We start from the raw sequence: 26,119 nt of genomic DNA on the forward strand, positions 1-26,119 counted from the left end.
GGTACCGAACCGAAACACGTCGGTACTACCGAGTATCGATTCAAGTGAGATACAGATTTTTTTTTTTTTTTTTTCATGTCAACATTCACACGCACAATATATGCTTACCTAGGATTTGACTTGATTCAACAACAAAGCAGTCGGAGCAATGGCAAGCCGAAAACTGTCGAAATTGTAGTTATTTGAAGTTTGGATTATTTTTTTCACGACTGAGGTAGGTAAATACAATTTTTTGAGACTTGGGTTGGGTACCGGTATCGATTCACAGGTACCGGTACCGTATCGGTTAAAATGTGAAAGGTACCCATCCCTACTCTCCACCCTCCTCTCCTCTCCTCCTCTCCACCCTCCTCCTCTCCTCCCCTCTCCTCTCCTCCTCCTCTCCTGCTCCTCTCAGATTATGTGTGCATGCTGTTAATGACTCTAATCACAATGGCTCACAGAGTTTCTTTTCATACCCATTACCACCTTATTCACACCTCAGTCGTCACAATGTTTTGGCTCTGCAGAAATAATACTGTGCGTGAGATTCACAAAAATAGCCAGACAGGTCAAAGCAACTTCCAGGGAGAAAACAAACATGATCAGGAATGGAAATGGCACCAGTCCACTCAGAGGCCCTTTTGGTTTTCTTTCTGTGTGACGGCATTGCCCCCTGCTGGTGGTCAGAGGAACTGCGCATCAGTGTGGTTCAGTAAAAGAACTTGAGGAATTAGAAATTAATAAATAGAACAGGAATAGTACACGGGAAGTAATGAAATAAAACCGCCAGTTCCTTGTTCAACTCACTCTAATTGTTCCAGCTTGTACTGTGTTGCAACACGCTTCCATTATAGGAGTTCGTTGTTTCAAACAATGCACTGAAAAGGCTCCCATAAACCTGCAGCCTGCTCACTAGGGGTGTAAAGTCAGCCTGCTCACTAGGGGTGTAAAGTTAGTCTGTTCACTAGGGGTGTAAAGTTAGTCTGTTCACTAGGGGTGTAAAGTCAGCCTGTTCACTAGGGGTGTAAAGTCAGCCTGTTCACTAGGGGTGTAAAGTCAGCCTGCTCACTAGGGGTGTAAAGTCAGTCTGCTCACTAGGGGTGTAAAGTCAGCCTGCTCACTAGGGGTGTAAAGTCAGTCTGCTCACTAGGGGTGTAAAGTCAGTCTGCTCACTAGGGGTGTAACAGCCTGTTCACTAGGGGTGTAACAGCCTGTTCACTAGGGGTGTAAAGTCAGTCTGTTCACTAGGGGTGTAAAGTCAGCATGTTCACTAGGGGTGTAAAGTCAGTCTGCTCACTAGGGGTGTAAAGTCAGTCTCCTCACTAGGGGTGTAAAGTCAGTCTGTTCACTAGGGGTGTAAAGTCAGTCTGCTCACTAGGGGTGTAAAGTCAGTCTGTTCACTAGGCGTGTAAAGTCAGTCTGTTCACTAGGGGTGTAAAGTCAGTCTGCTCACTAGGGGTGTAAAGTCAGTCTGCTCACTAGGGGTGTAAAGTCAGTCTGTTCACTAGGGGTGTAAAGTCAGTCTGCTCACTAGGGGCATAAAGTCAGTCTGCTCACTAGGGGTGTAAAGTCAGCCTGTTCACTAGGGGTGTAAAGTCAGCCTGCTCACTAGGGGTGTAAAGTCAGCCTGCTCACTAGGGGTGTAAAGTCAGCCTGTTCACTAGGGGTGTAACAGCCTGTTCACTAGGGGTGTAAAGTCAGTCTGCTCACTAGGGGTGTAAAGTCAGTCTGTTCACTAGGGGTGTAAAGTCAGCCTGCTCACTAGGGGTGTAAAGTCAGCCTGCTCACTAGGGGTGTAACAGCCTGTTCACTAGGGGTGTAACAGCCTGCTCACTAGGGGTGTAAAGTCAGCCTGCTCACTAGGGGTGTAAAGTCAGTCTGCTCACTAGGGGTGTAACAGCCTGCTCACTAGGGGTGTAAAGTCAGCCTGCTCACTAGGGGTGTAAAGTCAGTCTGCTCACTAGGGGTGTAAAGTCAGTCTGCTCACTAGGGGTGTAAAGTCAGCCTGCTCACTAGGGGTGTAAAGTCAGTCTGTTCACTAGGGGTGTAAAGTCAGTCTGCTCACTAGGGGTGTAAAGTCAGTCTGCTCACTAGGGGTGTAAAGTCAGTCTGCTCACTAGGGGTGTAAAGTCAGTCTGCTCACTAGGGGTGTAAAGTCAGCCTGCTCACTAGGGGTGTAAAGTCAGTCTGTTCACTAGGGGTGTAAAGTCAGTCTGTTCACTAGGGGTGTAAAGTCAGTCTGTTCACTAGGGGTGTAAAGTCAGTCTGTTCACTAGGGGTGTAAAGTCAGCCTGCTCACTAGGGGTGTAAAGTCAGCCTGCTCACTAGGGGTGTAAAGTCAGTCTGTTCACTAGGGGTGTAAAGTCAGTCTGTTCACTAGGGGTGTAAAGTCAGCCTGCTCACTAGGGGTGTAAAGTCAGCCTGCTCACTAGGGGTGTAAAGTCAGTCTGCTCACTAGGGGTGTAACAGCCTGCTCACTAGGGGTGTAAAGTCAGCCTGCTCACTAGGGGTGTAAAGTCAGTCTGCTCACTAGGGGTGTAAAGTCAGTCTGCTCACTAGGGGTGTAAAGTCAGTCTGCTCACTAGAGGTGTAAAGTCAGCCTGTTCACTAGGGGTGTAAAGTCAGTCTGCTCACTAGGGGTGTAAAGTCAGTCTGTTCACTAGGGGTGTAAAGTCAGCCTGCTCACTAGGGGTGTAAAGTCAGCCTGCTCACTAGGGGTGTAAAGTCAGTCTGCTCACGAGGGGTGTAAAGTCAGTCTGCTCACTAGGGGTGTAAAGTCAGTCTGCTCACTAGGGGTGTAAAGTCAGCCTGCTCACTAGGGGTGTAAGTCAGTCTGCTCACTAGGGGTGTAAAGTCAGTCTGCTCACTAGGGGTGTAAAGTCAGTCTGCTCACTAGGGGTGTAAGTCAGTCTGCTCACTAGGGGTGTAAAGTAAGTCTGCTCACTAGGGGTGTAAAGTCAGTCTGTTCACTAGGGGTGTAAAGTCAGCCTGCTCACTAGGGGTGTAAAGTCAGTCTGCTCACTAGGGGTGTAAAGTCAGTCTGATCACTAGGGGTGTAAAGTCAGTCTGCTCACTAGGGCTGTAAAGTCAGCCTGTTCACTAGGGGTGTAAAGTCAGTCTGCTCACTAGGGGTGTAACAGCCTGCTCACTAGGGGTGTAAAGTCAGTCTGCTCACTAGGGGTGTAACAGCCTGCTCACTAGGGGTGTAAAGTCAGCCTGCTCACTAGGGGTGTAAAGTCAGTCTGCTCACTAGGGGTGTAAAGTCAGTCTGCTCACTAGGGGTGTAAAGTCAGTCTGCTCACTAGGGGTGTAAAGTCAGCCTGTTCACTAGGGGTGTAAAGTCAGCCTGCTCACTAGGGGTGTAAAGTCAGCCTGTTCACTAGGGGTGTAAAGTCAGTCTGCTCACTAGGGGTGTAAAGTCAGTCTGTTCACTAGGGGTATAACAGCCTGCTCACTAGGGGTGTAAAGTCAGCCTGCTCACTAGGGGTGTAACAGCCTGCTCACTAGGGGTGTAAAGTCAGTCTGTTCACTAGGGGTGTAACAGCCTGCTCACTAGGGGTGTAAAGTCAGCCTGTTCACTAGGGGTGTAAAGTCAGTCTGCTCACTAGGGGTGTAAAGTCAGCCTGTTCACTAGGGGTGTAAAGTCAGTCTGCTCACTAGGGGTGTAAAGTCAGCCTGTTCACTAGGGGTGTAATGTCAGTCTGCTCACTAGGGGTGTAAAGTCAGTCTGTTCACTAGGGGTGTAAAGTCAGCCTCCTCACTAGGGGTGTAAGGTCAGCCTGCTCACTAGGGGTGTAAAGTCAGTCTGTTCACTAAGGGTGTCAAGTCAGTCTGCTCACTAGGGGTGTAAAATGTCAGTCTGCTCACTAGGGGTGTAAAGTCAGCGTGTTCACTAGGGGTGTAAAGTCAGCCTGCTCACTAGGGGTGTAACAGCCTGTTCACTAGGGGTGTAAAGTCAGCCTGCTCACTAGGGGTGTAACAGCCTGTTCACTAGGGGTGTAAAGTCAGCCTGTTCACTAGGGGTGTAACAGCCTGTTCACTAGGGGTGTAAAGTCAGCCTGTTCACTAGGGGTGTAACAGCCTGCTCACTAGGGGTGTAACAGTCTGCTCACTAGGGGTGTAAAGTCAGTCAGTTCACTAGGGGTGTAAAGTCAGTCTGTTCACTAGGGGTGTAAAGTCAGTCTGTTCACTAGGGGTGTAAAGTCAGTCTGCTCACTAGGGGTGTAAAGTCAGTCTGTTCACTAGGGGTGTAAAGTCAGCCTGTTCACTAGGGGTGTAAAGTCAGTCTGCTCACTAGGGGTGTAAAGTCAGTCTGTTCACTAGGGGTGTAAAGTCAGTCTGCTCACTAGGGGTGTAAAGTCAGTCTGTTCACTAGGGGTGTAAAGTCAGCCTGTTCACTAGGGGTGTAAAGTCAGTCTGCTCACTAGGGGTGTAAAGTCAGTCTGCTCACTAGGGGTGTAAAGTCAGCCTGTTCACTAGGGGTGTAAAGTCAGTCTGCTCACTAGGGGTGTAAAGTCAGTCTGCTCACTAGGGGTGTAAAGTCAGTCTGCTCACTAGGGGTGTAAAGTCAGTCTGCTCACTAGGGGTGTAAAGTCAGTCTGCTCACTAGGGGTGTAAAGTCAGCCTGCTCACTAGGGGTGTAACAGCCTGCTCACTAGGGGTGTAAAGTCACTCTGCTCACTAGGGGTGTAAAGTCACTCTGCTCACTAGGGGTGTAAAGTCAGTCTGCTCACTAGGGGTGTAAAGTCAGTCTGCTCACTAGGGGTGTAAAGTCAGCCTGTTCACTAGGGGTGTAAAGTCCGTCTGCTCACTAGGGGTGTAAAGTCAGCCTGCTCACTAGGGGTGTAAAGTCAGTCTGCTCACTAGGGGTGTAAAGTCAGCCTGCTCACTAGGGGTGTAAAGTCAGTCTGCTCACTAGGGGTGTAAAGTCAGCCTGCTCACTAGGGGTGTAAAGTCAGTCTGTTCACTAGGGGTGTAAAGTCAGTCTGCTCACTAGGGGTGTAAAGTCAGCCTGCTCACTAGGGGTGTAAAGTCAGTCTGCTCACTAGGGGTGTAAAGTCAGCCTGCTCACTAGGGGTGTAAAGTCAGTCTGTTCACTAGGGGTGTAAAGTCAGTCTGCTCACTAGGGGTGTAAAGTCAGTCCGCTCACTAGGGGTGTAAAGTCAGCCTGCTCACTAGGGGTGTAAAGTCAGCCTGCTCACTAGGGGTGTAAAGTCAGCCTGCTCACTAGGGGTGTAAAGTCAGTCTGCTCACTAGGGGTGTAAAGTCAGTCTGCTCACTAGGGGTGTAAAGTCAGCCTGCTCACTAGGGGTGTAAAGTCAGTCTGTTCACTAGGGGTGTAAAGTCAGTCTGCTCACTAGGGGTGTAAAGTCAGTCTGCTCACTAGGGGTGTAAAGTCAGTCTGCTCACTAGGGGTGTAAAGTCAGTCTGCTCACTAGGGGTGTAAAGTCAGCCTGCTCACTAGGGGTGTAAAGTCAGTCTGTTCACTAGGGGTGTAAAGTCAGTCTGTTCACTAGGGGTGTAAAGTCAGTCTGTTCACTAGGGGTGTAAAGTCAGTCTGTTCACTAGGGGTGTAAAGTCAGCCTGCTCACTAGGGGTGTAAAGTCAGCCTGCTCACTAGGGGTGTAAAGTCAGTCTGTTCACTAGGGGTGTAAAGTCAGTCTGTTCACTAGGGGTGTAAAGTCAGCCTGCTCACTAGGGGTGTAAAGTCAGCCTGCTCACTAGGGGTGTAAAGTCAGTCTGCTCACTAGGGGTGTAACAGCCTGCTCACTAGGGGTGTAAAGTCAGCCTGCTCACTAGGGGTGTAAAGTCAGTCTGCTCACTAGGGGTGTAAAGTCAGTCTGCTCACTAGGGGTGTAAAGTCAGTCTGCTCACTAGAGGTGTAAAGTCAGCCTGTTCACTAGGGGTGTAAAGTCAGTCTGCTCACTAGGGGTGTAAAGTCAGTCTGTTCACTAGGGGTGTAAAGTCAGCCTGCTCACTAGGGGTGTAAAGTCAGCCTGCTCACTAGGGGTGTAAAGTCAGTCTGCTCACGAGGGGTGTAAAGTCAGTCTGCTCACTAGGGGTGTAAAGTCAGTCTGCTCACTAGGGGTGTAAAGTCAGCCTGCTCACTAGGGGTGTAAGTCAGTCTGCTCACTAGGGGTGTAAAGTCAGTCTGCTCACTAGGGGTGTAAAGTCAGTCTGCTCACTAGGGGTGTAAGTCAGTCTGCTCACTAGGGGTGTAAAGTAAGTCTGCTCACTAGGGGTGTAAAGTCAGTCTGTTCACTAGGGGTGTAAAGTCAGCCTGCTCACTAGGGGTGTAAAGTCAGTCTGCTCACTAGGGGTGTAAAGTCAGTCTGATCACTAGGGGTGTAAAGTCAGTCTGCTCACTAGGGCTGTAAAGTCAGCCTGTTCACTAGGGGTGTAAAGTCAGTCTGCTCACTAGGGGTGTAACAGCCTGCTCACTAGGGGTGTAAAGTCAGTCTGCTCACTAGGGGTGTAACAGCCTGCTCACTAGGGGTGTAAAGTCAGCCTGCTCACTAGGGGTGTAAAGTCAGTCTGCTCACTAGGGGTGTAAAGTCAGTCTGCTCACTAGGGGTGTAAAGTCAGTCTGCTCACTAGGGGTGTAAAGTCAGCCTGTTCACTAGGGGTGTAAAGTCAGCCTGCTCACTAGGGGTGTAAAGTCAGCCTGTTCACTAGGGGTGTAAAGTCAGTCTGCTCACTAGGGGTGTAAAGTCAGTCTGTTCACTAGGGGTATAACAGCCTGCTCACTAGGGGTGTAAAGTCAGCCTGCTCACTAGGGGTGTAACAGCCTGCTCACTAGGGGTGTAAAGTCAGTCTGTTCACTAGGGGTGTAACAGCCTGCTCACTAGGGGTGTAAAGTCAGCCTGTTCACTAGGGGTGTAAAGTCAGTCTGCTCACTAGGGGTGTAAAGTCAGCCTGTTCACTAGGGGTGTAAAGTCAGTCTGCTCACTAGGGGTGTAAAGTCAGCCTGTTCACTAGGGGTGTAATGTCAGTCTGCTCACTAGGGGTGTAAAGTCAGTCTGTTCACTAGGGGTGTAAAGTCAGCCTCCTCACTAGGGGTGTAAGGTCAGCCTGCTCACTAGGGGTGTAAAGTCAGTCTGTTCACTAAGGGTGTCAAGTCAGTCTGCTCACTAGGGGTGTAAAATGTCAGTCTGCTCACTAGGGGTGTAAAGTCAGCGTGTTCACTAGGGGTGTAAAGTCAGCCTGCTCACTAGGGGTGTAACAGCCTGTTCACTAGGGGTGTAAAGTCAGCCTGCTCACTAGGGGTGTAACAGCCTGTTCACTAGGGGTGTAAAGTCAGCCTGTTCACTAGGGGTGTAACAGCCTGTTCACTAGGGGTGTAAAGTCAGCCTGTTCACTAGGGGTGTAACAGCCTGCTCACTAGGGGTGTAACAGTCTGCTCACTAGGGGTGTAAAGTCAGTCAGTTCACTAGGGGTGTAAAGTCAGTCTGTTCACTAGGGGTGTAAAGTCAGTCTGTTCACTAGGGGTGTAAAGTCAGTCTGCTCACTAGGGGTGTAAAGTCAGTCTGTTCACTAGGGGTGTAAAGTCAGCCTGTTCACTAGGGGTGTAAAGTCAGTCTGCTCACTAGGGGTGTAAAGTCAGTCTGTTCACTAGGGGTGTAAAGTCAGTCTGCTCACTAGGGGTGTAAAGTCAGTCTGTTCACTAGGGGTGTAAAGTCAGCCTGTTCACTAGGGGTGTAAAGTCAGTCTGCTCACTAGGGGTGTAAAGTCAGTCTGCTCACTAGGGGTGTAAAGTCAGTCTGCTCACTAGGGGTGTAAAGTCAGCCTGTTCACTAGGGGTGTAAAGTCAGTCTGCTCACTAGGGGTGTAAAGTCAGTCTGCTCACTAGGGGTGTAAAGTCAGTCTGCTCACTAGGGGTGTAAAGTCAGTCTGCTCACTAGGGGTGTAAAGTCAGTCTGCTCACTAGGGGTGTAAAGTCAGCCTGCTCACTAGGGGTGTAACAGCCTGCTCACTAGGGGTGTAAAGTCACTCTGCTCACTAGGGGTGTAAAGTCACTCTGCTCACTAGGGGTGTAAAGTCAGTCTGCTCACTAGGGGTGTAAAGTCAGTCTGCTCACTAGGGGTGTAAAGTCAGCCTGTTCACTAGGGGTGTAAAGTCTGTCTGCTCACTAGGGGTGTAAAGTCAGCCTGCTCACTAGGGGTGTAAAGTCAGTCTGCTCACTAGGGGTGTAAAGTCAGCCTGCTCACTAGGGGTGTAAAGTCAGTCTGCTCACTAGGGGTGTAAAGTCAGCCTGCTCACTAGGGGTGTAAAGTCAGTCTGTTCACTAGGGGTGTAAAGTCAGTCTGCTCACTAGGGGTGTAAAGTCAGCCTGCTCACTAGGGGTGTAAAGTCAGTCTGCTCACTAGGGGTGTAAAGTCAGCCTGCTCACTAGGGGTGTAAAGTCAGTCTGTTCACTAGGGGTGTAAAGTCAGTCTGCTCACTAGGGGTGTAAAGTCAGTCCGCTCACTAGGGGTGTAAAGTCAGCCTGCTCACTAGGGGTGTAAAGTCAGCCTGCTCACTAGGGGTGTAAAGTCAGCCTGCTCACTAGGGGTGTAAAGTCAGTCTGCTCACTAGGGGTGTAAAGTCAGCCTGTTCACTAGGGGTGTAAAGTCAGCCTGTTCACTAGGGGTGTAAAGTCAGCCTGCTCACTAGGGGTGTAAAGTCATCCTGCTCACTAGGGGTGTAAAGTCAGTCTGTTCACTAGGGGTGTAAAGTCAGTCTGCTCACTAGGGGTGTAAAGTCAGTCTGCTCACTAGGGGTGTAAAGTCAGTCTGCTCACTAGGGGTGTAAAGTCAGCCTGCTCACTAGGGGTGTAAAGTCAGTCTGCTCACTAGGGGTGTAAAGTCAGTCTGTTCACTAGGGGTGTAAAGTCAGTCTGCTCACTAGGGGTGTAACAGCCTGCTCACTAGGGGTGTAAAGTCAGTCTGTTCACTAAGGGTGTAAAGTCAGTCTGCTCACTAGGGGTGTAACAGCCTGTTCACTAGGGGTGTAAAGTCAGTCTGCTCACTAGGGGTGTAAAGTCAGTCTGCTCACTAGGGGTGTAAAGTCAGTCTGTTCACTAGGTGTGTAAAGTTAGTCTGCTCACTAGGGGTGTAAGGTCAGTCTGTTCATTAGGGGTGTAAAGTCAGCCTGCTCACTAGGGGTGTAAAGTCAGTCTGCTCACTAGGGGTGTAAAGTCAGTCTGCTCACTAGGGGTGTAAATTCAGTCTGCTCACTAGGGGTGTAAAGTCAGTCTGCTCACTAGGGGTGTAAAGTCAGTCTGCTCACTAGGGGTGTAACAGTCTGTTCACTAGGGGTGTAAAGTCAGTCTGCTCACTAGGGGTGTAACAGTCTGTTCACTAGGGGTGTAAAGTCAGCCTGCTCACTAGGGGTGTAAAGTCAGTCTGTTCACTAAGGGTGTAACAGCCTGCTCACTAGGGGTGTAAAGTCAGTCTGCTCACTAGGGGTGTAACAGCCTGCTCACTAGGGGTGTAAAGTCAGTCTGCTCACTAGGGGTGTAAATTCAGTCTGCTCACTAGGGGTGTAAAGTCAGTCTGCTCACTAGGGGTGTAACAGCCTGTTCACTAGGGGTGTAAAGTCAGTCTGCTCACTAGGGGTGTAAAGTCAGTCTGCTCACTAGGGGTGTAACAGTCTGTTCACTAGGGGTGTAAAGTCAGCCTGTTCACTAGGGGTGTAAAGTCAGTCTGCTCACTAGGGGTGTAACAGTCTGTGCACTAGGGGTGTAAAGTCAGCCTGTTCACTAGGGGTGTAAAGTCAGTCTGTTCACTAGGGGTGTAAAGTCAGTCTGTTCACTAGGGGTGTAAAGTCAGCCTGCTCACTAGGGGTGTAAAGTCAGTCTGCTCACTAGGGGTGTAAAGTCAGCCTGTTCACTAGGGGTGTAAAGTCAGTCTGCTCACTAGGGGTGTAAAGTCAGTCTGCTCACTAGGGGTGTAAAGACAGTCTGCTCACTAGGGGTGTAACAGCCTGCTCACTAGGGGTGTAAAGTCAGCCTGTTCACTAGGGGTGTAAAGTCAGTCTGCTCACTAGGGGTGTAAAGTCAGTCTGCTCACTAGGGGTGTAAAGTCAGTCTGCTCACTAGGGGTGTAAAGTCAGCCTGCTCACTAGGGGTGTAAAGTCAGCCTGTTCACTAGGGGTGTAAAGTCAGCCTGTTCACTAGGGGTGTAAAGTCAGTCTGCTCACTAGGGGTGTAAAGTCAGCCTGCTCACTAGGGGTGTAAAGTCAGCCTGCTCACTAGGGGTGTAACAGCCTGCTCACTAGGGGTGTAACAGCCTGCTCACTAGGGGTGTAACCAGCGATGCAGTCGTGCACACACGCGGTTACATGCCGTTGTAGTAGATCACTGAGGCAGAAGTGCGCGCGGATGTGCACGCGCGCACACAAAAATGCTTTCACAATCGTCACTGGACTCGTCGCACCGTGCGGCAAGTACCCGGCCGGCACTTATCACCTAGACTTTGCATAATAATAGGATACCGATAGCATAACAACGAGAAGAGCCAAACCAAAATACAAGCCCTGTACCAATTGGTGGGGGGTTGCTTGATCTGTGGTCCCGACTGGAAGGATGAGACATTAAGTTGTGCTTCAGTCTCTGAAGGAAACTGTCCTTCTGTAAACTAACTAAGTTACATTGTTAATTTAGTTTGCATTTACTTTTCTAGTTTAAGTTAATTCAATTAAAGAAATTGTAACTACAATTACATTTAAAACATTTATGCATAATAATCATCTGTTCTGTGCGCAACCGAGGGAACATGTATGCGCGTGCGCGGGAGCGTGCGTGCAGTTTGGGCAGTTCCCATATTACGACTGCACCACTGGGTGTAACAGCCTGCTCACTAGGTCCATGTTTTCTGTTAAACTGGTGGTTGCATTAGCATAATGTTTAAGGCTAATTGTAATTGTTTATGTTATAAAACGTTTATTTTTCTGAGACAAACCAAGCAACATATATATACTTATCTCCTCCACCAACCTCCTCCTCCACCAACTACAACCTCCTCCTCCACCAACTACCTCCTCCTCCTCCTCCTCCTCCTCCTCCACCAGCTACCCCCCCCCCCCCCAGCTGCGGGATCATGGAAGTGGATTTAAATAAATTAACGCCTCCTTCGTGTGATGCTCCGGGGGCAAACAGAGCCGCAGATCCTCCCTGCTGTCGCACGCGGAGAGATAAAGAGAGACATGTATTTGTGTATATAAGATGTATTTGTATATACTTAAAGGCCTATAGGCCTGCGTTTAGGCATGGCAGCAATTAGAAGATGTGCCAGCGCCCCCCAGTGCTGTACGCTGCCTGGGCAGACGCACCGCAGACACCCCCCCCTGGGAGGGAATATCAAACGGTCTCTTGTCGGTTGGAACAACAGTATAGGCCCAGAGGGGAATGATCAGCCCCAGCGTGCGTGTGTGTGTGCTCTCCTCTTTCTCTCCTCTCTCCCTCCTCTCTCTCTCCTCTCTCTCCTCTCTTTCCTCTCTCTCTCGTCTCTATCTCTCCTCTCTCCTCTTTCTCTCCTTTCTCTTGCCTCTCTCATTCCTCTCTCTTCCGTGTTTCCTCTATCTCTCTTTCTCTCTCTCTCTCTCAAGTCAAGTCAGTTTTATTTATATAGCACAGTTTAAACAACAGAAGTTGACAAAGCGCTGAACAATTTACATACAATTCAAAGTACTATACTCAAAACCATATCAAACCATTTAAAACATATACAGAGAGGGAGGAGAGAGGGAGGAGAGAGAGGAGAGGGAGAGGGAGGAGAGAGGAGAGAGAGGAGAGGGAGGAGAGAGGAGAGGGGAGAGGAGAGATGAGAAAGAGAGAGGAGAGAGAGAGGAGAGATGAGAGAGAGGAGAGAGGGAGAGAGAGGAGAGATGAGAGAGAGGAGAGATGAGAGAGAGGAGAGATGAGAGAGAGGAGAGAGGGAGGGATGAGAGAGGAGAGGGAGAGGAGAGAGGAGAGATGGAGGAGAGACGCAGGGAGGAGAGAGAGCATAGTCCAAACTGTCCAATGCTAGCTACAGTAACTGTACAAGTACTGTAGTACTTATCTGTTGGTTATTCTACCAATCTCACATGGACAAAACCAGAGAATATACTAGTAAAGACAGAATACCTGGAGACAATACTAGAGAGTATGAATAAATGAACACAATGCAGTCCTGCTAGCTACAGTTTAAATCCCCGTGGACACACGCACACGCACACACACACACAAAATCCAATCCTGGTGGCTTCAGTATGTACACTGCAGTGGTGCCCAACCAGTCGATCGCGATCGACCGGTAGATCGCGCGCTGGTTTCAAGTAGACCGCGAGATTATTTTGGAAAATCATTTAATTTGATTTGATTGGGAGGGGAGGACAAAAAACGTTCGAGCAGTCCTGTGTATAACAGGCAGTCAGGCAGCCTGAGCCAATCGATACCGTCTACATTCCGTACATTCCGGACAGCGAGCTTCACCCATAGGGATGCAAATTGGGGCCTTTGTTTTCATGGAGTGGCATGAGTGGGGGTCGGGCCCATCACCTGGCAGGTACAGTATAAACGTGGCTCTGAGACCAGCCTTGAGTCACTCGAAACTGCAAGATGAATGGAACACCACCAGCAAAAAAGAGGTTCATTCAGAGGACACTACTTTTCAACAACGCCAGCAAGACCTCACTGCCGCCAGTCAGGACCCTCCGACGAGCTGCCGCCGCCAGGGAGCAGCTCCAACGGCGCCTCCGACGAGATACCGGATAGCACCAGCGTCAGCGCCGCAAGCAGAACCGGAGCAGCCAAAAGACCAAAAACATATCATTTCCATGAAGAGTGGGAGGAGGCTTACCTTTTTGTTTATTTCAACGCAAAATCAGTCTGTCTGATTTGCAAACAAACCGTGGCTGTGCCGAAAAAGGGTAATTTGGAGCGACATTATACAACGATGCACAAGAAACACTGCGCGGATTTTCCTCCAAAAACAGTCCTACGAAGAACAGAACTCCAGCAGATGAAGTCTTCACTAGTGGGACAACAGTCCACTTTTACGAAGCCCAACACCAAGGCAAAAGCTGCAACAATTGCATCTTATCGTGTCAGTCACATTCTCGCTAAAAAGAAAAAATCCTTCAAAGACGGCGACTGTGTAAAAGAGGCATTGACTGTGGCTGCCGCTTTCTCTCACATGAAGATCATCAAGTCCAAGTACAGAACCACATTAACAGATGACCATCTTGTGGACTGCCTGAGGCTTGCAACCAGCTCCTACAACCCAGACTTTGAAAAACTAGCTTCCTCTTCCCAGTGCCAGCGTTCTCACTAAGGTAGAGACATTTAATAAAAAATTAAAAAAAACAGATAAAGGAGAACTATCAGTGACTGTTGACAGACCTTTTTGTGGAATTGTTTTTTGATTGTATTCCATTTTGCAATGTGACAGCTCTGTTTACACATCATTCCTATTCCCTTTTAATTGTACATATATTTTTGTTTTGATTGTATTGTTCCACTTTTGCTTTGGCAATGTAAACATATGTTTTCTCATGCCCATTGAACTGAGTGTGTGTGTTGTCAGTGTGTATGCAGAGTGTGAAATAAACGTGAGAAGTTACAGTTACAGTCTTGTCATTCTTGTAATTCCTACACTACACTGTTACAATGATATATAAAATAGCATATTATATTATATACCCATTCAATATGCACATGACAGAAAATATTATATGCCATATAATATTTTCTGTCATGTGCATATTGAATGGGTAATACTATTACTACTGATTGATTGATTGATTTGATTGACTTTATTAACAGATTGCAGAATGGGTACAGTACAGTACAGCTCAATACATACAATTGTTAAGGGGATGCAGACCAGATGCAGACCAGAGAAAGACTTTCGTCTTGTTTACATCAGGGTCCCCCATTTTCAATTCATCATATATACTACTATATATATATATATATATATATATATATATATATATATATATATATATAATATACTAATACTAATACTAGCCGAGAGTAGGACAAATTTGGGCTGGTAGCTCTCGGCTAGGTGGCAAATTAAAAAGTAGATCTTGGTTCAAAAAAGGTTGGGCACCCCTGATGTACAGTATGAGTCTCTATGGACAGACAAAATAAATAAACAAACGAATCATTGTAATTAGGGATGTCCGATATTATCGGCCTACCGATATTATCGGCCGATATCGGCATTAAAATGTGATATCGGAAAATATCGGTATCGGTTTTCAAATTCTTAATTTTTTTTTTACATTTCTATAACCTTTATTTACCCAGGCAAGCATGTAAGAACAAATTCTGATTTTATGTATTGTCAAAAGTATGCATAATGTTGTGTTAATTCCACAACAAGAGATATGTAATGTTAATTACCTGAAATTATTCCATTTTTGGGGGGGGGGGGGGAACCCTGCATATATCGGTATCGGTTGATATCGGTTGATATCGGTATCGGAAATTAAGAGTTGGACAATATCGGTATAGGTAAAAAAGCCAATATCGAGCATCCCTAATTGTAATGTTGATTTATGACCATGGCAGCTGAGCACAGTCCCGCCCTGGGTGTGAGTGTCCAGACAGATGATTGGCTCCTGGATGTGCATGTCCAGACAGCTGATTGGCTCCTGGGTGTGAGTGTCCAGACAGATGATTGGCTCCTGGATGTGCGTGTCCAGACAGCTGATTGGCTCCTGGATGTGAGTGTCCAGACAGCTGATTGGCTCCTGGATGTGAGTGTCCAGACAGCTAATTGGCTCCTGGATGTGAGTGTCCAGACAGCCGATTGGCTCCTGGATGTGAGTGTCCAGACAGCTGATTGGCTCCTGGATGTGAGTGTCCAGACAGCTGATTGGCTCCTGGATGTGAGTGTCCAGACAGCTGATTGGCTCCTGGCTGCTTGCCACACCTTGCCAGGTTAGAACAGAGAGGCATCTGGAGGCTGAGTGGGATAAACAGCTCCCCACGCTGCCATGTGTGTGCGTGCGTGTGTGCGTGTGTGTGTGTGTGTGTGTGTGTGTGTGTGTGTGTGTGTGTGTGTGTGTGTGTGTGTGTGTGTGTGTGTGTGTGTGTGTGTGTGTGTGTGTGTGTGTGTGTGTGTACCTGGGTGTCCTGGTTGCAGAGCCCCAGTTGCAGCACAGCGCTGGGGGTCTTCAGTTTGGCCCGGCTGGACTGAGCCATCTCCAGGTTCATCTGCCAGCCCACCTGCTCCAGCTGAGACACACACACACACACACTGTGAGGTACACACATAGCAACACACACACTGTAAGGTACACACATGGCAACACACGTTCAGAGCAAACACACACATACACACATATACTGTTACTACTAAACTGGATCCTTGGAACACTGTTTGAAACTAGAGAAGAGATGATCTGATTGGCTGTGGTGCTCCTACCCCACCCACCACCTTTACCATATAAAGAAGCTTCCAGCTACCATCACTTTGTTTCAAAGAATCTTCCTCTAAGAGCAACGTTGGTTCACTCTGTTTCAAAGAGCTTCCTCTATAAAGAGCAACGTTGGTTCACTTGGGCAACAGTGGCTCAGGAGGTAGAGCGGTCGTCTGGTAATCCTGGAGGTTCCCGGTTCGATTCCCGCTCCTCCCAGGCAGCGTGTCGAAGTGTCCTTGAGCGAGCAAGACACTTAACCCCAAACTGCTCCCGATGAGCAGGTTGGCACCTTGCATGGTCGCCTCCGCCGTCGGTGAGTGAATGGGTAAAATGTGAGGAACAAATTGTAAAGCGCTTTGGACAAAAGCTGTTAAATAAAAATGCACCAATTAACATTTGGGAGAGAGTCTGTGCTGTAACAGCAAAACAAACTTCAATCTAAAAATCTAAGTGTTGGATGCGGTGCGACTGTCTCAATCACGCCAGGAGATTTGATCTACGGTTCTGTTCAGAGTGTCTTCCGCTCACAGCTGGGGCGGCTTGATTACTAGGTCGGTAAATATCTTCACCGGTAACGGTGACAGTCGCCGTCTAGGCCCATCAGGGGGGGGGGGGCAACAGGATGCACGAACACCACCCGTGGACATCCAACTCAAAAAGTAGGAATTGATTGATTGATTGATTGAAAATGTTATTAACAGATTGCAGAATGGGTACAATACAGTACAGCTCAATACACACAATTGTTAAGGGGATGCAGACCAGAGAAAGACTTTCGTCTTGTTTACATCAGGGTCCCCCATTTTCAATTCATCATAAGAACCAATCAAATCAAATCAAATGTATTTGTAAGGCCCGACAACACACGTTAATGTCCCCATGGGCCGGACACGTCTTCTTTAACACAATGGGGACCGCCGGACCGGCCACGTATATATACGGCTTTCGGTGCCATGCGTTGTGGACCAGAGGCACGTACATAGCCGTGGCAAGTTGTTATTGTTTTATTCCATATTAATAACCAGATCAAGATCCCCGACCGGCTCTGCAACAGGATGCACAAACACCACCCGTGGACATCCAACTCAAAGAGTAGGAATTGATTGATTGATTGAAAATGTTATTAACAGATTGCAGAATGGGTACAATACAGTATGGCTCAATACACACAATTGTTAAGAGGATGCAGACCAGAGGAAGACGTTCGTCTTGTTTACATCAGGGTCCCCCATTTTCAATTCATCATAAGAACCAATCAAATCAAATCAAATGTATTTGTAAGGCCCGACAACACACGTTAATGTCCCCATGGGCCGGACACGTCTTCTTTAACACAATGGGGACCGGCCACGTATATATACGGCTTTCGGTGCCATGCGTTGTGGACCAGAGGCACGTACATAGCCGTGGCAAGTTGTTATTGTTTTATTCCATATTAATAACCAGATCAAGATCCCCGACCGGCTCTGCAGATCTACCCTAGTCTGTGGAATTGCGAACATGCAATACCGGCCAGATCCTCTTAGGGGCGCCATCGCTCCACTGCAGTATACCATGTGGGCGAATGGAAAAAAAGAAATTTTACCTTCCAATGGCGTTTCATATTACCCTGATCCCGAACCAACAGCATGCACCGTTGATTACGTTTCGAATCACAGATTTCACCATGGAATAAGGGGATTTATCATCAACCAATGGACATATCGATCTACCAGATGCCGATCGATAACGGGGAAATGCTGTAGGGTATCCCACGGGCTGACGGTAAGACCTTATTCACCTAAATTACAGCCGGATCAGACATTGTTGTGAGACGCAAGCATTCGATCAGTGAATGTGGCTAGTTACACGGACACTGTATTGGTAATCAATAATACTAAACGCCGTCCCGCGCCGCCCCCCTTTCATCCATACATGCTTTGGGAGAGCCCGGATCATATGCAGTTTGTGTTATTTCTTTAGCATATATAAAACAGAAATGCCGTTGAATATAACGTTAGTAGCCTTTAGCTCCATAACTAGCTTTCCAGAAAATATATGAGACGAAATCTGCGATAAAGCTTATATTCACGGCGCTATAAAATGACAACCTATTGATGGATTTTTTTTTCTTTAAGCCATTTTGAAGGGACGGTTTATGAACTCAAGTGACAATGAGAATGGACAGATAGCAATACTATAAAGTATAGATATAGCTCAACAAACAGGATCACGTCTGTTTACATTCCCCGGTCCTCTAGCCACTAATTAGACTAAGCCCAGTGGTCGCCAAAGTGTTAAACAAGTCAAGAAGAAACATCACAATAAATCAAGAACAAAACAAAAACACCATAAAGTCCAAAACATTTTAAATAAATGAATGCAACACTCCCAGACATACCCCACGCGAAGGTAAGGAAGGTAAGGAAACCCGGCGAGGGTGGGTCCTGGTTGTTGTAAACAGCGACTCCTACAGGTCGGTCAGGGTGCCTGCACAGCGAGGGAGGGAAATGGTGGAGGTAGTGTGACCTCCCACGCGTTACACTTCACCAATGAGAGTCCGCGCTGGCAGGTGAAAAGAGAGCCGCTGGCTGTCTCCTATGTATCGGAGGAAGCATGTGATAGACTTCAGGGCTCCCTAGACCAACCAGTGGGGGGCACATGCGTGGAACGACCAGGAAGGGGAGGGGGGAATTGGCATAACGACTAAATTAGGATGGGAGGAAAATACAGAAAAATAGGAGGAGAAAAAGTGGATAAAAAAAAAGATGTCGGTGATAGTAGTAGTGTTGCAATAAAACAGGCGAGACAGTTGGTAATCAGAATAAGAACATCCTCCTTGTGAGTGACATCCAGATCGCCAAACCTTTATTCACAAAGGGTAGATATGGCAGAGCGAGAGCGCTCTAGTTCAGCGACTCCCTGCTTCACACGTGGGAGCCGCCCAGTACAACCACAGTCTGACCACTGACCAGCTCCACTGGAAGAACTGTGGCTTAAGTGCCTTGCTCAATGGCACTTCAGCGGTGGGTGTGTAGGGAGGGGAGAGCGTCGAGCCCGGGACACACCGCCTACCTGAGCAGCGCCCAGGGGTGTAAAGTACTTGAGTAATTGTACTTCGTTACTTAATACTTAAGTACTGTTTTTGGGGATTTGTACTTTACTTGAGTATTATTAGGTTTGTATACTTGTACTTTTACTTTTACTCAATTACATTTCAGTGAAAAAAAACATACTTTTTACTCCTTACATTTAAAATGCAGACCTACGAAGTACAAATCTCACAGGTCCAAACATTTTAATTAGTATATTTGTTCCGAACTAACGTTAACGTTATTAATCCGCACTTTATTTAAAAACAGCCAATCAATGGAAAATTAACCCACACATACCCATGCTGATTGGTCCTTGTGCAAGACTAGAAAGCGGGGATCTTTGATTAAACACCTGCCATCAGAAGAATAGACGGTCAGAAAAAAAGTTTTTACTTTTACTCAAGTGTGTTTTTAGCCAGATACTCTGACTTTTACTTGAGTAACGTTTTACACCCCTGGCAGCGCCGCAGAACCTCAATTAACAAATACAAATTTTCTTTTTAATAAAAATGAGTTCAGCCATAGACTTATCCGCCACGCCACCGACACACCACAAACCGCCCTGGCCAGTCCTTCCTGCCAGTAGCCATCTGGCTCCACAACCGTGGGAACTGTCGGTCCCGGAGCCTTCTGTGTTGCCCCACCCACCCCCTGCAACTCCCTCCCTCCAAACATCCGCAAGGCTACATCCCTGGACTCCTTCAAATCACTACTCAAATCTCACCTCTTCACCAAATGTATGCATGACTCTGCCTGACTTCCCTCCTTTACCCAACTGTCCCTCTGATTTCCTTCCCCTTAGTTTGTCTCCCTCTTTATACGATAGAGGTATATGTCCCTCTGATTTCCTTCGCCGTAGTTTGTCCCCCTCTTCTGTTAACCCTTTCACTACCACACTACCGAAGGGTTAACCCTTTCACTGCGACAATACAGAAGGTGAACCCGTTCACTGCCACACGACAAAGGGCTAACCCTTCCACAACCACACTACAGAAAGTTAACCCTTTCACTACCACACTACAGACGGTTAACCTTCTGTAGTGTGGTAATGAAAGGGTTAAGTGCCTTGGGTTCCTTGAAAGGCGGTATATAAATCTAAGAAGAAGGTTAGATTTCATCAAAGGTCGCCTCTTACCTTCTTGGGGGCGAAGATGTGGTGCCGGAGCCTGTCCACCACCTCGGGGCCCGAGGCGCTCCAGGTCTGGGAGAACACCTCGACCTTGTCCTGGTCCAGCCGCACCGCCTCCAGTTGCTGCTGCAGGGAGGCCGGCTTCACGCCGTGGTACACCGCCTGCAGAGCACAGGGCACACAGGGGTCATTTAGGGTAGGTAGGTATTTATTTAGACAACAAAACATATACAGATCATTACATGACATATTTGCTTTTGTCAAGGATAGGAACGAAAAAGCCAATGACTTATTTACATCGTTGTCCAGCTGTATTGCTGTTGAATGATGTTTTTCAGTTTGCAGCCCCTATTACAGTTAAAGAGACTAGTTTTATCCGGTCTCACAGCTGCTAAAAAGCTGATAGCATCACGATGGATTCAACCGGATAAAATGTGCCGGAAGGTATGGGTTCTGACCTATCTCGATGTGATGTATCTAGAGATATCTACAGCAATAATTTTAGGTGTCAGTGAAACCAACATTGCAATCTGGTTAGAAGTGGTGGAGAGAATAAAGGCTAGCATATGAGTTGTAGTGCCTGGTTAGAAACAAATGAAAATGGATGGATTATCCAAGTGGGGGTCCGGGGGGGGGGAGAGCGAGCAAGAGCATATGTATTGTATTAGATAGCAAGTATTAGGTATATATCTCGTAAACTACATTTATATTGATTCAAATGGAATGTATAGTCCTGTGATTTACATTGGATGTTTACTGTTAATGCTTGTGTGTCTAATTTTATGTTATGTTTAAAAAATAATAATAATAAAAGAAAAATACAACATCGTTGTCCCTGGAAGTCAAGGATGCTTGATACATACACATACAACTCATTACAGAAAATCATTCACAATTATTACATTTGATAGCAATAATGGCACAATCATTAAAGGGGAACTATCTTATAAATGGCCTTTGAGTGTTTAGCATTGTTTCCTAGCTATGTGAACTTATATTAATATGATCTATGTCTCAAAATTCTCATATTGGCGCATTCTTCCAATTCTCCTCTCACAATATTCACCCTCACTGAACTGAGTCATTTGAAAATGTGCCTATATGTGATGTCATAAAGACACCACTGCATGTTAATGTTCAGGCGAAGACGACGCTGCGCAGTGGTTTAGGAGCCCAGGCTCAAAACAGCTCGAGATCTTGAGGTAGAAAAATGCTGTTTTTGAGGACTTGATTAGAAATACAAAACAATGAATAAAAAAAATATATATATTACAGAGGTGTTCCATAGACTCACAGGAATTGTGTAAAAGTGCCCAAATAGTGAAAGAAATAGTAAAATAGTTCCCCTTTAATTAATACAAACATGCGCATTTGTTGAGACATGTTAAACTAGCCTTGAGTCTGTGTGTCTCAGAGCACCCCGAGGGGAGGGGGTGGTGCGGGGGGGAGGGAGGACGGAGAGAATTTCCGGACTCGACTCTGACTACAGTTGCCGTCAGCTAGGACCGGAGGGGGAGGAGCTGGGAGATGACTACCGTTGCCGTCATAGGGGGTGGGATTTTGGCGATGAGACAGTCACTTTGGCACCCCTCCAGCATAGGCGCCAGGCGTACACGCGGGAGGGGGGATTGGGTATAGGGATTGGGGGTGGGGGAGCCACTTGCCACTCTTATCTCCCAGAGGGCCTTCGACTCCAGCAACTCCCTGGTTCGACCTTGGTCCAGGAATTTGTTTTGGCTGAACTGACTGGCAACATTTATCACAGCCACGTCACTTTAAATTTGATTTGAGTAGAGTGAAATATAACTATTGATTTGAGTGGAGTGAGTTTTAACAACTCCGTCCAAATGACTGAATGTATTAGTCCAAGTGTCCAAGTGTCTTAATCAGTTCCTTTTGGTAGGTCCTGTGTGCGGCAAACAGATCCAAAATCTTCTTATTGCAGTCCAAAAGCTTCGATAATCCAAAAATGACCACGTCTTCAAGTTGGTAGCCCGATTATGATGTCCCAAGAGGCAGAGAGGGTTAGCCTTATTCTGCTCCTTGACGAAAATATGCAATCCACTGATTAGATCCATTTAGAGTTGATTTGAGTATAGTCCAACCGGCACGAAGCACAGAGCATAGCAGCGTCGGGCTTCATGGAGCAGTAGAGGCGGCGGTAGGAACGGCCTTGAGGAGCCTGGGGAGAGGAGAGAAATGCGACTGTCTCTGGGAAGGGCTCATTTAGGGGTTGTGCTGCTGCAGGGAGGCCGGCATCACGCTGTGGTACACGGCCTGCAGAGGACAGGGGGCACCCAGGGGTAATTCAAGAGTCATTTAGGGGTCATTTAGGGGTCGGGGTACCAGCAGCACCGTTTCACTGCCAATACTCATCAAACTTAGGATGGTTAATATTCTGTCTGGTTAATATTCTGTCTGGTTAATATTCTGTCTGGTTAATATTCTGTCTGGTTAATATTCTGTCTCGTCTGGTTAATATTCTGTCTGGTTAATATTCTGTCTCGTCTGTCTGGTTAATATTCTGTCTGGTTAATATTCTGTCTCGTCTGGTTAACAGCATCTAAGTTAATTTACTTCTGACCATTATAGTCAAAGTATTTTCCTATGAACTGAAACTCATAAGATCACATAAGGCTAGCATCATTGGCGTGCAGTTACAGCTATATTGGCCAACGTTAGCCAGCCAGCTACTGCACTATGAACTGCCAGCTGGCACCTTTAACAACAGCCAGCTACTGCACTACGAACTGCCAAATGGCTACCTTTAACAACAGCCAGCTAGCCAGCTACTCCACTACGAACTTCCAGCCAGCTAGCTGGCTACCCCAATCCACAACAGCCAGCCAGCCAACCGTACAAAATACAGTCTCAGCCAATCACATCAATTTGTACAGTTAGTTGGCTCCACTCCATTGCGAATTAAAAGGTGCAGCCAGCACAGACCGTATTAGCTGGCTACAGTTGCTGGGTGGCTAACGTTAGCTAGCTAGCTAGCAGCAGCTGCAAAAACTAACTCCATTGATTGATTGATTGAAAACTTTATTAACAGATTGCAGAATGGGTACAATACAGTACAGCTCAATACACACAATTGTTAAGGGGATGCAGACCAGAGAAAGACTTTCATCTAGTTTACATCAGGGTCCCCCATTTTCAATTCATCAGGACATATATGACATACATGACATACAGATATACAGTACTGCTACATCTATACATTTATGACATACCAGATTTGCAAAAACAGTACTGTTTGTGATACAAAAAGAGTCCAGAAAAGAGTATATACATTTGACGTAAAAACGGTACATTGGGGGAGGTTGGGTAGGTGGGGGGGGGGCTGTACATTAATAATAATAATAATTCATTTAATTTATATAGCGCTTCTCAATAACCCGAAGTCGCTGACAATAGTCGGGAGCAAAAGTAAAAACAAAGAAACAAAAGCAAATAAACAAAACAAAGAAACAACAAGGAAACAAAAGGAACATGAGACCATGGGGGGAACAGGGAAGACAGCATGATAGCACAAAAAGACTGGAGACAGACATCAATCAGGTTGGGGGGGGGGGGGGGGGGGTTATGGGTGGGGGGGGTTGAAGGCAAGGGAGAACAGGTGGGTTTTGAGGCGAGCTTTGAAGGTGGAGAGTGTAGGGGAGTCTCTGATGGACTGGGGGAGGGAGTTCCAGAGTCGGGGTGCAGTACAAGAGAAGGCCCGATCTCCAAAGTTTTTAAGTTTGGATGTCGGGACAGTGAGGGAGGCAGTGGAGGAGGACCGGAGGGAACGGGTGGGGCGGTAGGGAAGAAGGAGATCAGTCAGGTAGGGGGGGGGGGGGCAGGCTGTGGAGGGCTTTGAAGGTGAGGAGTAGTGTTTTAAAGTTTATGCTGTGTTTGATCGGGAGCCAGTGGAGAGAGTGGAGGACAGGAGTGATGTGTTCGCGGGACCGGGTGTTAGTGAGGAGGCGGGCAGCTGAATTTTGGACCATTTGCAGTTTATGGAGGGAGCGGGAGGTGATACCAGTGAGGAGGGAGTTGCAATAGTCCAGGCGGGAGGAGATGAAGGCGTGAATGAGGGATTCAGCAGCAGGGGGGGGAGAGCGTGTTGTCAGTCTTTATGTTTATGTTTGAGAATCTGGTTTTAAGTTTTTTACTGCAGCCTAGTTGGTTATTGAGTAATTTCCAAAGTTCACGTGGTTTGTTTTTGTTTTCCTCGGTTTTGTCATTGATGAATTTTTTTTTGCTGTTTTGATCATGGAGTTTACATCATTTCTTAGTCTGTTTCTTTCCAGTTTGAGTTCAGTCACGTGGGCTTGGAGTTCACTGCTCGTGCTTATGGTAAGCTTTGACTGACTTTTACGAAACTCAGAGCATTTTTTGTCTCTGGTTTTCATAGCGGTCAGTATTTCAGCGTGCATCCACGGCTCTGCGCGATCTTTTACCCTGGTGGTTCTTAGGGGGGCCATGTTGTTTAGTATCGTTGAAAATTTGGTTTTGAAGCCAAGCCATGTTTCTTCAACCAGTGTACCAATGCACTCCTTATTGGGAAACGACCTATCAGATACCCCAAATGGGAAAAGCAGGGCATACATACATTGGGAGATGTTTTCAACAAACTGGGTTTTTGTAGCTATCATGATATACATAAAAAGATTTACCTCACCAGTTCCACATATTATTTCTACGCACAGTTATTAAAATGTTTGAAGGCTCATGGAGTCCCATTAAAAATACCAATTGAGCATCACAGATATCACAAATTCTTCTATGAAAGAGAGACATCGAGAGGATTCGCATCTGATTTTTATCATCACTTACTAACGTCTTCGTATGAAATCCTTCCCTTAGACTTAGTATGGAGGAGGGATATACCAGATTTGGAAGTAGATTTTGATTGGCAAGAAGTCTGGGCAAACGTTCGAATTGCCTCACGCAACCCGGATCATCAACAGATTAATCTTAATTATATTCACAGGACATACCTGACTCCTATAAGATTGAACAGAATGGGACTTAGACAAGATTCTATATGTTCTTTATGTACAAATGGTGATGAGGGTACATTTATGCATATGTATTGGGATTGCCCACCTGTTAAGAAATCCTGGGAAGAAGTGACCCTGCAATTATCAGAATTCTTACTTCTGAATATACCTGTACATCCCTCTGTATTGCTGTTGAATGATGTCTTTCAGTATGTAGCCCCTATACAGCTAAAGAGACTAGTTTTATCCGGTCTTACAGCTGCTAAAAAGCTGATAGCTTCACGATGGATTAAACCGGAAGAAATTTGCCGGAAGGTATGGATTCTTACCTATCTCGATGTGATTTATCTAGAGATATCTACAGCAAGAATTTTAGGTATCAGTGAAACTAACATTGCAATTTGGTTAGAAGTGGTGGAGAGAATAAAAGCTAGCATATGAATTGTAGTTCCTGGTTAGAAACGAATGAAAATGGATGGATTATCCAAGTGGGGGTCCGGGGGGGGGGGGAGAGCGAGCAAGAGCATATGTATGTATTGTATTGGATTGCAAGTATTAGGTATATATATCCCGTAAACTACATTTATATTGATTTGAAATGTATAATCCTGTGATTTACTTAGGATATTTACTGTTAATGCTTGTATGTCTAAATTTATGTTATGTTTATAAAAAAAAGAAATAAAATCTGTTGACTAATGGTACAGCAAAGCTTGTAATACAATCTTTGGTCTTATCACGCCTGGACTACTGTCCTACTATATGGTCTAACGCCTCTAGGCTTGATCTGAACAAACTCCAGTTAGCTCAGAACAGGGTGGCACGCCTCGCTCTGCGCTGCTCTGTGAGGAGTAGTGTTGGAGTGATGCATGCCGCGCTGACCTGGATGACAGTGGAACAGAGGATGGCATGTAGCCTGGTAACCTTTTTGTTTAATATCTGTAATACTGGGAAACCGGAGGGTTTGCACTCACAACTGTACCCAACTAATATGAGACATGGATATAGCACAAGGCAAGCATTAGATTCATGCTTTACTTTACCTCTACCAAAAACAAATGCTCTGAAAAAGACAATAATGTATAGAGCAGTTGCTTATTGGAATAAAATACCCAGAAATATAACTATGATAAGGAACAAATTTATGTTTAAAAAAAAGTTTAAAATTGCGCTCATGAATAATGAGTTACATTTTGGCCATTGACTTTTGAAATTAGTATGGAAATATAAAGGTGATCGGTGAGTTGAAAAAAGTTATGCTATAATATGAGTTCAAATCATATATATGATTTTGATCTGTTTTGTTCTTATGGACTGAATATGTCATTTGTATTTTATGGTTGAGAATTTTGATATCTAACTTATGAATATTGAGTGAGCTTTTATTCACCGTTTTGTTCGTTGTGATATTTTCTTGCGAGTACTTCAATGTTTGTGGTTTTATATTTTTAATGTTTGGACCCCAGGAAGAGTAGTCTCACTTTGGTGTAGACTAATGGGGATCCACAATAAAACAATAAAACAATAAAACACCAGAGGAAGCTCAACAAATC

General features: G+C 46.4%; 1 protein-coding gene across 2 annotated transcripts in view; it reads right to left on the reverse strand.

Moving 5' to 3' along the window:
- The window catches only part of commd10 (COMM domain containing 10), a 906,178-nt gene that overhangs the window by 858,460 nt on the left and 21,599 nt on the right, over positions 1–26,119 (reverse strand). For both annotated transcript variants that reach the window (XM_084323446.1, XM_084323445.1), the window contains exons 4-5: positions 19,588–19,743; positions 15,083–15,193 (exon numbers count right to left, since the gene is read on the reverse strand). In XM_084323446.1, the coding sequence (XP_084179572.1) occupies positions 15,083–15,193; positions 19,588–19,743 (267 nt within the window). The remainder of the gene's footprint in view (positions 1–15,082; positions 15,194–19,587; positions 19,744–26,119) is intronic.

This window comes from Notolepis coatsorum, assembly GCF_963971535.1.
Source record: "Notolepis coatsorum genome assembly, chromosome: 10".
In the NCBI taxonomy this organism is placed as follows: domain Eukaryota; kingdom Metazoa; phylum Chordata; class Actinopteri; order Aulopiformes; family Paralepididae; genus Notolepis; species Notolepis coatsorum.